The sequence below is a fragment of the Carassius carassius genome, chromosome 5 (genome assembly GCF_963082965.1).
Source record: "Carassius carassius chromosome 5, fCarCar2.1, whole genome shotgun sequence".
Lineage (NCBI taxonomy): Eukaryota > Metazoa > Chordata > Actinopteri > Cypriniformes > Cyprinidae > Carassius > Carassius carassius.
The window spans coordinates 25,214,016-25,227,044 of NC_081759.1; the positions used below are offsets into that span (position 1 = coordinate 25,214,016).

The following is a 13,029-nucleotide window of genomic DNA, read 5'->3' on the forward strand; positions in this document are numbered from 1 at the left end:
GCGTCTGAAGTGGTTCACTCGGAGTTGTAACGTTTAAGAACAGAAAGAGCGTTGAAAACGTGGCTGGAACTGCACTGAATTGAAATCTGCAAAGGTTATTGTTTGCTAGCGATTGAGATCCTTATTAGATGAACACCGCGTGTGCTGTCTACTGTTTAACAGGTAATAACTTGGGCTACATTCGATTACAGTACACGATACCACTGTGACATTAGTTTGTTGTACGTGTGTGGCTTATAACAGAGGGGAGTCAAGTTGAATGCAGCTTCCAAAAAACAAAAAATAGCCGATTAAGATTTTATTAATTTTAATACAATCACACTGGTGCAAGTACGTTCAGCGAGTCATATTATCAGCTGCTAAATTCAGATCTGTGATTGCTTGCTGGCGCTTAGCCAGAGATAGATGCGTTTATACAGCGCTGCGTATTATAACAAATCACACATGATTCTTTTGAGCTTATTAAAGCATTGGCCAATCAGAGGCGTTCAGATGAGTCATCGCTAAAATGCCGGTGCTTCCTTCACTCGCTCACTGACTGAATACCTCTTTCTGGCGAATTCTCTCGCAGGAACAACAAAGTGCAGATGTGTGTACGAATTTTTAATTAAGATATTGATTTCACAGTGTTAACAGTTTCAGTGATTTTAATGGGAGTTTCTGAGAGTGATTGAAATCTAGACTGTCAGTGAAAATTATCTTTAATAATGTAAATGTTATATCTCTCTTTCTGAACAATGAAAGATTAGTAGCAATATTTATATCACATTAACTTTCAATGTTAAACTCACATTTAATATAAAGTTAGTCGTATTAAAAATATGTTATGGCATGACACCTATATCTGTTACTTAAGTAAACAGACAGGGTTTTATAATAAATTACATAAATTGGAGTAAAGGCTGATGAAATATATACATTTATACACGCACACATACATTACATACATTTTATCTATATATCTAAATAAAAATAGGCTCAGTATATATGACCCAAAGTAACTAGTAACTAACTACTTGAGTAGATTTTTTATCCGATACTCTTTTACTCTTACTCAAGTAACTATTCAAGACTAGTACTTTTACTTTTACTTGAGTAAATATTTCTAGAAGTACTTTTACTTTTACTTGAGTACAGTTTTTGGGTACTCTACCCACCTCTGTTTGTAGCTGCAGTAGTAGTTCATTGGCTCCTCTTCTCTCTGCATGTATATATCCAGCAGCACAACTGACTCAAGGGAAGACATGCTTCTCACACTCAACTGTAATTTGCCAGAGGCTCTGGCAAAGACTTCTCCTTGTCCAACACCCATTATTTTTTTATCATCTCACTTCAGGAAAGCAGTGTGGTCGCTTGAGAAATTAGCATAAAGTTCAAGCTGCCTGGTAATAGAACAGCAAGGGTGTCTCTAATACTGACAGAATGGAAAAACTTTGAATGCCACACCATGCTAATGCATAGATAAATGCAGCCTTGAACGAGGGGGCACATGCTGAACCAGGTAACGTGAAATGCCTTCATAAATTATAGATATTGAAAAGGTGCTTTGTTGTCACTCAGCAGCCAAAGAAAAAAATAGCACTGGCATTTAACTGCTGGATCCATCAGACTGAAAGAACAAGGTTATTTTTGGGCAAACAGGCACATTGCCTTATAATAGTGTATGATGTTTTCATTACATTTACGAACATTTATTTTATCCACAGCATTTGCTGGTTTACACCAGGGGCTTCAGCAGGTATAGGTTTAGAAGACAAAAACTAAGGTAACAATCATTTGTGACAAACAACAATGCCTCTATCTTGCAACCACAACTCTGACATCTGTTAATTTTTTTGCTCTGAGCCATTTAACTGAAATCCATTCTGGCATGTTTAAATGATATATTAAACATTTAATAAGGCTGCTTTACAGTTAAGGATGTAACGATTCACTCAACTGAAAGTTGCGGCCTGTGGTCATTTTGTGAGTTAAAGTACGTTTTTGATCAACTTTTCCCCTTTTGATGTCATTTCTAGTGAGAAATGAATATTGCAGTAATTAAATATTCACTTGGTTATCACCAAAGCTCTCTATATATTTTGCTGTAGATCATTAAACCGTTACTCTGCCTCAGAAGCCTGTCTGCCTCATACGGCAGCGAGGCAGCAAGTCAGCTGACTAAGTTTTCGGATGCAGCCCAGGACCGACGTTGCCTATCCCTGTAAATGACTAATAGAGCACTTCCATATTATTGCTCTTTCGTTGGTTTTGATTTGTAAGTTGCTTTGTATAAAAGCCTAAATAACTAAATTTAAATATAATGTAAATTTAAATAACCAAACTAAGCTGAAATTTTAAAACAAGCCCCAAATCAAAAAAGTAAGTAACAAATAAAATAAATATCTTCATATAAACAAAATAAGGCTTTGTCTGTGCTCTTTCCATTCAAAATGAAAGGCAACCACTGCATTTTAATCATGATCCAACAAAGATGCTGCATACATGCAACATGAGCAGTTTTTTAATCTAAATGAAATGAAATTTTAAGCAAAAACAGAATGGTTTGACTTCAGTTTTGTTAAACTATACATAAAAAATATCTGCATGAAACATCAGACGAGCTGAACGAGATGCAGATTCACTCTCTGCCAGCAGGCGGCGCTTAAAGCGTTTCCTTGGTTTCCGCTGTGAACAAAGCATCGCTGCACTTATGAACTTTAATATACATTATACAGAGGCAAGATGAATATATATATATATATATATATATATATATATATATATAAACTGTTTTAAAGACTGTAAGTTACCCTCAGACATGCATTCATATAAACTTCTACCCCAATTGAATCGTGATTTGTTTAGCACCTCAACGATTTGAATTGTCACATATTTTAATCGATTTATAACTGACTTGCGGTTAATCCGTACATTCCTAATTACAGTCCTAAACACATGGAATCTATGCATGTGCACAATGCTACTTACCCAGGCAATGGCCATGATGCCTAAAGCAAAAAGACTGGGGCCCAGCAGGTTCCACAGGCCATGGCGGTCCAGCTGTAAGGCCATTGACAGGGCCATCGCCCCCAGCAAGTACAGCACCTGGTGGGACAGCGGCAAAGAGGAAAATTATTAGTCCAAACATCAAAAACTCATCTTGTCTAGAGGCGATAGTGAGTCCCCAGTCCAATTAGGACCATCTTGCATCGGCCACCCTCTCTCAGACAGACTGCAAGTAAAGAGTGCTGGTGCTAAAAATGTCTCTCTTACTCTCTTTCCTTCCCTCCTAAAGTTCAGAACAGTTTTGACATTGGTGATTTTATTAGTGTCTGCAAACTGCAGCACTCAGCAAAACACACGCAATCACCTAACGCATATAGAAGCATTCTCCCTAGAGGAGAGCTATTTTTTCTTGGTCTTTCCATTAGACGCGTCAATCACAAACAGCAGTCCTCTCACTTTATTTTTCTGATTCTAAATTACTCAAATTACTCAAGTTAATCACATTCTTACTGTCTTTCTCCCTGTGTTCCTTCAGCGGTTGAGCAACTGAGACTGAACTACAGAGAGTATGCACATACCTGAAAGTGTCCACCTATATTTACTCAGCTCCACAGCGAAATGTCACCATCATTATGACAGCACATGACAGACTGCTGACATTCGTATATTTACACTCTGTGTAAGCGCTTTACTGAGGTGAACAAAATTTCTGCTATCTTGCACATCTTGGAAAGCTCTTTTCTTGGCAATAAAGTCCATGAAAAACTACTGGCCTCCATGAATCACACCAAATGAATTTATAGAATTTGATGACACAAGAAATATACAGCATTTCTGGGCCCCAGGGCTTTCGTATGTCATTTGTATGCCACAGATTGTGGTTCTTATATACAGTACAGCGACCCTAAAAAGAGAATTTTGGGCACATACATTGCTTTTCAAAAGTTTGAGATCAGTATTATTTGTAATGCATTTTAAAGGAGTCTCTTATCCATCAAGGCTGCATTTATTTAAAGTAACATACAGTAAATCAGTTATATTCTGAAATATTTAAAATATATATTTTTGAATGTTAATATATTTTTACAAAATAATTTATTCTTGTGATGGCAAAGAATAAATTTCATTTAATTTGGTGCTTGAGAAACATTTATTATTACTATAATTTATTATTATTATTATTTATATAACAGTTGTGCAGCTTAATATTTTTCTAGAAACTGATACATTTTATTCAGTATTCTTTAATGAATATAAAGTTACAAAGAACCATATTTAATTAAAATAGAAATCATGACATTATATAATTCTTTATTGGCAATTTTTTACTTTGTTGAACAAAAGATTATTTTAATTTAAATTAATTGCTTTAAAAATCATGCTCACCCCAAAGTTTGAATGGTATAAGTTTCAGCATGGTTTGTTTTATTATTTATTCAATGCAAACACACTCATACATTTTTGAGCTCACTGAAAATTATAGCCACACTTACAAAACATTTGGAAGCTCAGAGGAAAGAACCACAAGGTTTATCAAGTTTTTTATTTATTTGCATATGATTTTGCATTTGAGTGATTTTTACCTGTTTGATAATGGATTTGAGTCTGGCCATGGCGATAACAGTGACCCATACAGACATGAGCGAACCGAGGAAGTCACAGAACTGCAGCACGTCATACTCCATGATGCAGAAGACCACAATGCCTGGCTGGTCACAGGCATGATAAAACTGTTCAGGGGTGAAAGAAGAAAACAAAAAGAGGAGTCAGAGGAGGCATGAATAAAATCTGACATTTTGACATGTCACTGGTCCTTAACTGTAATCTTCATACTTCAGCTGCACTGATATGCTGAATTAGAACTCATGATGGGTTTGTGAGATAGTCAGCAGGTCTTCAAGCACTTATTGCGTTTATTAGGTGTATTTGTTCAAAACTGGAACAGAATGCAAATCTAGTATAAAACATAAATTATACTACAGTTAGTTCCAGTTCTTTTATAAAACTGGTCCATTGAGTTTATTTACAAGTTACAATGACTTTGAACATATCTCATCAACTCAGAATTTAGAGTTAGGATTGTTAATTTTTATTATGTTTTGAAACTATACAATCTTTATTTAATTTCAGGTGATTCATGAAGAGTGAGGAATATGATGTGTTAATGTCAACATGCAACTAGCAACTGAAATGTTTATGCTATCCCCATTTTGGCTCAATATTTGAACCAGGCCTTCAAACTCACAGTGGAAAAGAACATGGTGAAAATATAGACAGATGCCTCCAGCAGGTAATGACTGCGGATGGCGATGGTCACAGGTGGGACGAACATCAGGTTGCTGAGGCACAGAAGGAGAGTCGAGAGCAGCTGGAAGCCGTAGGAGTACGCCTCTGTGTTGTCCGTACAACCCCAGCCATCCCAACCTAGAAAAGCACACACAGGTTAATAACCAAAATGGTCCTAATGTTGACTCAAAATGGACCAGAAAACATTAATCATGAAAACTTCCATCCCATTACAGAATCCTGGGGGGAAAAAATCATGTATAATGCTTTCCACAAAAATATGATGGTGCACACCTGTTTTCAACATTGATGATAATAATAATAATAATAATAATAATAATAATACATGTTTCTTGAGCAGCAAACAAGCATATTATAATGATTTATGAAGGATCATGTGACACTGAAGTCTGGAGTAATTCAGCTTTGTCATTACAGGAATAAATTACATTTTAAAATATGTTCGAACAGAAAACAGCTATTCTGAATGTAATATTTCATAATATTACAGTTTTTATTGCATAGCAGCCCCAAGTTTTTGAAAGGCAGGCTATGTACAATATACTCCTGTCCATATCCTCAAAGCAAACGAAGCAAGCAAAAACGAAATAATAATACACACATTGGCAATGCATGTAATGCTAACAAAGAAAAAGAACATCACAGAAATACACATGTACTTCCTTCCTTGTTCACACACACAATCTGTTCCTCATCTGTCAGCTATTGTAAACAGCTTCATAAATATAGATTGGATTTGGGCAGCCTACTGTTATATAAACACCATCAAGGAAAATAGATGTACTTGCACCTCAAACCTCTCATAGAAAATGCTAGAAAACATACCCCAAATCTCTCTGATTACGAAGCCTTAATTAGCCAAACCACAAACAAAAATCCTCAAAGGCATGTCGTGATTGAAGTCTCGCTGAGTGTCGACAAAGACGGTCAATTGAGCTTTACCAGACACTCGAGAACAGAGAAGAGCTTTGCATGCGTGCTGTATCAGAGCACTCAGCTGTTTGCCAGAAAACATTCATTAAAAGGGTAAATTTGTCTATGTTAATGACAAAAGAAACGATGGGTAGGAATCCAGGGGGAGAGGGGGAAACGAGGCACCAGAGCTTTATAATGGTGCTGTAATTGAGAGGTTGTGATTAGCATATTTCTCAGGATCATCAAATGTCCTCTAATTAAAAACCACTTGATTTGTGATCTCACAGTTATACAGCAACATGATTGGCACATGTGTAACTGAAGCATTTAACATGCCAATTAACTTTGATTGGCATCTGACAGCAGAGGAGAAAGATAATAAATGGAATTAAAATTTTTTACTGTGATTATCATCATATTAACCGCATGTGGGATAACACCCTGGTTAGGGAGGATAGACTTGTTCAATTTGTTGAATGACACAGAATTCCTGCTCCTTTATTTTCCTGAAAGATTAAGTTTCAAGGAGTTTTTTTAAGCATACGCGTCACATTACAAGTGAAGGAACTAAAAAATGTCCTGCATGCCACTTCTAGGACTACTGGGGATTTCAGCGCCACTTTTGATTTGTGACGCATAATAACATCTGATATTTCTAATTTGGCAAGTGCATGAGCTGCTTTTTCGCAAAACAAAACAAAACCAAACAAACTGTAATTGTAGCATTATGAAGAAAACGCGCTACCTTTTAAAAGTTTTAGGTCAGTAAGATTGGTTGATTGTTTGATTGATTTTTATTTTATTTTATTCAGCAAGAGCACAATAAGAAATAACATTTATAATGTTACAAAATATTTATATTTCTAATAAATAGAACAAATAAATATAAAATTTAAACTTACAACGTTTTTTCAACACTAATAATAAGAAATGTTTCTTGAGCACTAAATCAGCATATTGGAATGATTTCTGAAGGACTGGAGTAATGGCTGTTAACAATCCAGCCTAGAAAACAAATACGTTTAATTGTAATAATTTTTCTCAGTATTTCTGATCAAACGAATGCTGCCTTATAGATTAAAAACCTTTTAAAAATCATGAATATTTTATCTAGTATACTGTATGTGAACTGATTCTTAAATTCCTCGGCCTTTAAAACCTGGAATGTGAAACCTGTATTTAGTACACATGAGAAAATTCAAAGATAATGCATTTTATTGTTCTTCTTAACCCTTAAACAGGCAATGTGCACCACACAATACATATTCTCTAGTCTCTTGTAGGAGACACGAGGAATAATTTTTCATCCAATCTTGTTATCATTATCATAGTTGAGATTGTTAGGAGTATGGGGTTCACATAACTTGGTTCACATTTTCTGTGCTTGTTTTGTCAGTTTGACCTAAAGCCAACATGTACGCCAACATGTACTCATCCAAAATATCTCAAATATTACAAAAATTATATGTATTACATAAGGCCCATTGATATAAAAAGTGACATGAAATTATTTTTTGCTGATCAATTTCCACTCTTGCCTGTTTCAGGGTTAAAAATATGACTAAGTCACACCAAGAAAGTCTTCGGGTGCTCACCTGCTTTACACTCGCATGCAGCATAAAGGTAGTTGTTGGTCCGCAGGAGTTTGCACTGGCCATAGGTGCCACAGTCATTGATGCAAGGGGTCAGGTAAGAGCGAAGGTACACCTCAGCGGTTACATTAGTGCACATCTCAAACCTGTACAAGAACATGGAGATGACAAAAAGAAGTGAAAAGTCAAATATAAGCTTTTAGGAAAACTAGCAAGAATGAACAGTATGAAATTTCTTTGAACATTCAGAGAATTCTGAAAATGCAGTTACAATAAATGGGGACTGAAGCTTTTAGGGTTGCAAAAGCTTTCAAGCTTTGTGTGAGAAACAGCCCAAAATTAGAGATGTTATCCTCTGTGTTTCTCACACACAGCTATACAGTAGCATGGCTTCACAAGAATTATAGTTTACAAGTTGCATAGATCACTTTTACGATATTTTTATGGTGCTTTTGTGTCCCTTTCTTGAAGTTGAACTCCTCAGTCATTGAAAATACAAAGCAGCACAGTCTTGCAAATTCTCCTTTTGTGTTCAGTGAAAAAAGAAAATGTTTGGAACAACACGAGGGTGAGTAAATTAAAACAGAAACTTCTTTCAGGCCAGCTCTTCCCTTTAAGATAATATGAGATGTGAAAATAAGTCGAAACTGATGCTCTAATCTCCATGGTAGTGTACAAATACATACTGTACAGACTCTGTGTGCAATTTCGTATGAAGATATTGAACTTAACATGAACTCTCACTATCAGAATTGATTTTCATTTTGAATGAGAATGATAAAGTAAGGTCATGAGAGTCTAGGTTAACATAAAAGTGAATTACTGTATTTCAGAGCAGCAAATAGGAAACGTCCTCACAGTTCACATGCTGCTACTACTGCACTTGCTAAATGATGAAGAAGGTAAATACATGGAGTGCTATGAATATTTTACATCCTTTTCTCAGCAACTGCAGTCTGATAATTTAGAGCAGAAATGCAAACAGAAAGACATGCAAATGTGCTCACCCATGTTCAGTGGCACACAGGGATCGCAGGCTCAGATACCATGTGCCCGTTTGTGGGTAGGGAATCCTCAGTTTGGTGATATTTGCGGTGGTGTTAATGGAGAGATTAAATCCTGAAACTGATTCTGATAAAGAAAGAGCAGAAACGGGTAAAGGAGAAGACAAAACCTAGTGCCACCATTAGCTATGACGGAACTCACAGTTATTATTGTGAGCATTCTAAAAAAAACTTTAAGTGCATATCTGAGTGATGTACTCAACCATAAAAGGGACCATAAAAGAAAATGCATGTGGTAGAAGCAAGTTTACCTCATCTCGCCTGCAACCGTGCGATGCAATTTATGTTGCATTTGCATAGAAATGGCGACATTTTTCTTTGTTTCACCTGAACTGTTTCCAAAAAAGGCACTTCATTGTTTTTATTGCAATGATTTTGGATCAAAGCCATAGGGCACGTGAGTTGTCTTCATGAACATTACAGCAAAGGGCACTGGCCCAAAGCAATTTAAAAGACAAACGGAAATACATTTAAACATCGTCTGTCCCTACACTTTTTTTCTTCACTGTAAAATTTATGGTAACAGTTTTTCAATACAGATTTTCACCAAAAAACACAACACGAAAATAATGTCATGAACATTAACAAAACAACATAAAATGAATGAAATGAAATGAAAACTTTAAAAACAATATGGTACATAACTGATAACAAATATATATACATACATACACTGTATACATAAATACTATTAATATAAATACATATACTATTTTAATAAAAACGTATAAAAGCTGATGTCTCAGTATTTTTTTCACTATAAATGTTTAGGTAAAAAATAATAAGAGATACTGTAAGTAGATGTTTTTTAATTAGAATTAATACATTGTTACTGTACTTTAATATATTATCAACATTTTTACTAATCAATATAATACTATAACTATATATTTGCTCATTTAATAATGTTTCACTATAGACGGTTTCATCGGGCGCACGCGCCTGGACCTAAGTTAACTTCCAGTCTGTGTTGTGTATATCAGTCTGGCTGCGGTGCCTTCTACAAACCAATGTGATGAGTAGACTGAAGTTGGGCTCAGGTGGTTGTGCTGCGGGATGTGTTTCCCATACATTTATTTATTTTTGAAGACTCACCACAATTTTAAAACTGATCGATTTTCAAAAAGGCTTCGTTGAATAAACATGAGTAACGTTATGTACTGCACGTTTAATAATAATAATTCCTTACATTTATATGTTTAAATATCAAAACGAGGCACAGGTGTTTTTATATCGCTGTATTTCTGAAGGAAGACTTGCATGTTATATGCCTGATAAAGCAGCGTGTGAGCGTACCACCTCTGCTTTGTTTACAACTGTTACTTGGGAAACCTCTATTTCTCGCGCTTTATGTCTATGCTTTAAAACATCTCCTGCTGGCAAAGAATGAATTAGCATTTTCATTAAGTCCGCCTGATCCACGCAGCAAACATATTTTGTTTGTTATCAAAAAATATCTACTCTAGAGGGACTTGGCTGTTGTTATTGATTCTATTTGGAAGTCTACCGGAAGTTAAGTTAGGTCCACAAAAGCGCGCATGCAAAGTAACGTTTGTTTATGTTGTTGCCGTTGAAACCGTCTATATACTGTGTGGTGAGATAACTTATTATTAGCCTATTATTACTGTTATTTATTTTTAATAGTAAAAAAAAGTGTTACTATTATATTTTAGCATTCCTTTTTTTATTGAAATTGCAAACAATATTTAAAAATGTGATGCTGAAGATACTATACAGACTACATATGGCTTAATGAGCTTCCTACCAGATTCACATGAGACTGACGTGTTGTCGTGAAGGGAAAGCGGCATCCCATGATTCAGGCATCCAAAGATCGTAATATTCTCTCCTCTCACTGAAGACTGGAGGAGAAAAAAAGACAAAGTAGGTTTGAATCCTGTTAAGTGAACATCAAAGTTAATTAACAAGTTACTTTAAAACACAGACAGTGGGTGACACAAAGCGGGTCAAACAAGGGTTTGGCAGGCAAAGGAGAAGCCTTTGATTTAAATGTTGGAGATGTGATAATTTCATAGAAATATCAAAGGAAAAGAGGTTCTTTGTAGATGAGCGAAAGGCCAATCATCTCCCACAGCAAGCCCCTTATCCACAGACATCTGAAAATAAAGACGTTCGCCCTTGTCTTTCACCCCGTTCATAAATAATACAGAGAGGCCTGATGAATAAGCGAATCCAGAGCACGAGGCAAATTAGTGATCTCTCGCACAAATTGTGGGAGAGAGAGGGGAAAAATAACACTTTGAAGCAAAGTATCATGCTCTCTGACTAATCTGAGTTATTCATTACATTTTATGACAGCAAGCAGTCAGATAGCAATGATAGGCTAATAATTCAATAACATGTCATGTTCTTGGTGCTATCTGAACCCTAATGAAACCATGCATGGGGGTATGGGGCGCCGTTTGTAAAGCTGCTTATGCTGAAAATAGCAGCAACATTTTGTCACATTTAGCTTCAAACAATGTAAAAAAAAATCGGTATGAATTTTTTGACGGTCACTTTTTAGCACATTTACAACAATATTTGTCAACTTAAAGATATTTTAAATAGTTAAATATAAATATTAAATGTTAAACCTAAATGTTAAATGTTAAATCTAAATGCTAAATGCTAAATCTAAATCTAAATCTAAATCTAAATCTAAATCTAAATCTAAATCTTAAATCTTAAATCTAAATCTAAATCTAAATGTTAAATCTAAATATAAATATAAATATAAAATCTAAATGTTAAATATAAATATAAATGTTAAATATAAATGTTAAATCTAAATGTTAAATATAAATATAAATATAAATATAAATGTTAAATCTAAATCTAAATCTAAATGTTAAATCTAAATCTAAATATTAAATCTAAATGTTAAATCTAAATCTAAATCTAAATGTTAAATTAAATATTAAATCTAAACGTTAAATCTAAATCTAAATGTTAAATCTAAATGTTGAATCTAAATGTTTCGGTTGAAACTAAATATTTAGCTAATATGCAAATTCAAAATGCCGGAAGTGCCAAAATAAAAGCTCGATGAGGTCAGTGTGTATTTATAGCATCGTGTTAAATAAGGAACGAATAAAAATCATCTCATCTGAGGAAATTGACTCTTGGACATGGATTATCGTGATAATGACTACCATATTTTCCAGACTATAAGTCACACTTTTTTCATAGTTTGGCTGGTCCTGCGACTTATTTATCAAAATTAATTTGACATGAACCAAGAGAAAACATGACCGTCTACAGCCACGAGAGGGCACTCTATGCTGCTCAATGCTCCTGAAGTTTTTATATTTTTAACTCCACTAATGTGAAAACCCAAAATCGTTATCTCTATAATATTTTTTCAATTATTTTATGTGATTTTTATTTCTTGTATAGGATCTCATATGATGAACACGTTAAATTTTTATTTACTGTTTTATGGCGTTATGATTGTTATTGTTAAATACAACCGTCTTACCCTGATCTTTTATGTTATAAGTTTGGCAATAATAATAAAAAGAGATACAGGTGCACTACCACTTCACAGCATCACTAACTCTACAGTCCAGTACAGTTTCTCTCAGCGACTCTGCAAAGTCTGCACACGTCGAACAGCTGCTCGAAGATCTCACCTTTGGAGAAGACTGATGATTTTATACTCTAAAAATGTAAGTATTACTACTCAAAAATGAAGATTACCCCATAATGAACTGCATCCTTTGCCCAACCCAACACTTACATGCAATAATAATGATAAATGCCAACCAATAATTTTTTTCCTTAAAATTACATTTTAGTAAAAGAAGCAAAATGTATTTTCTGTCGTGACATAGCTATACATGAATATGAACCACACAACCTTGAAGCGAGAGCAGAAGAACACGTGCAGGACAATCTGACTGCTGCTGTGTCTGCTCCAAACAATCGTGTGCCTGCTCTCCACGAGCACCACTACCTTTAAAACATTTACACATAGTTTACAAGTACATGCATTAATTTATTATTTTTGTAGTGGGCTAAACCACTGAACTGGTTCAAAACCAGCAGTATGTCTGTGAGCACGGCTCTTTTCTCCAGGTGGATCAGAGGATTGTAGGCCCCTGTAATAAGAGCACTGTCAATGACTTGAGAGTGGATCAGATGTTTTCCTACTAAACGTA

The 13,029-nt window shown here is 35.0% G+C and overlaps 1 protein-coding gene across 1 annotated transcript in view; it reads right to left on the reverse strand.

Moving 5' to 3' along the window:
* Positions 1–13,029, reverse strand: part of LOC132141057 (transmembrane protein 8B-like) — a 153,678-nt gene that overhangs the window by 14,608 nt on the left and 126,041 nt on the right. The window contains exons 7-12 of the mRNA XM_059550220.1: positions 10,632–10,728; positions 8,810–8,933; positions 7,806–7,948; positions 5,234–5,412; positions 4,572–4,718; positions 2,971–3,087 (exon numbers count right to left, since the gene is read on the reverse strand). Coding sequence (XP_059406203.1) covers positions 2,971–3,087; positions 4,572–4,718; positions 5,234–5,412; positions 7,806–7,948; positions 8,810–8,933; positions 10,632–10,728 — 807 coding nt within the window. The remainder of the gene's footprint in view (positions 1–2,970; positions 3,088–4,571; positions 4,719–5,233; positions 5,413–7,805; positions 7,949–8,809; positions 8,934–10,631; positions 10,729–13,029) is intronic.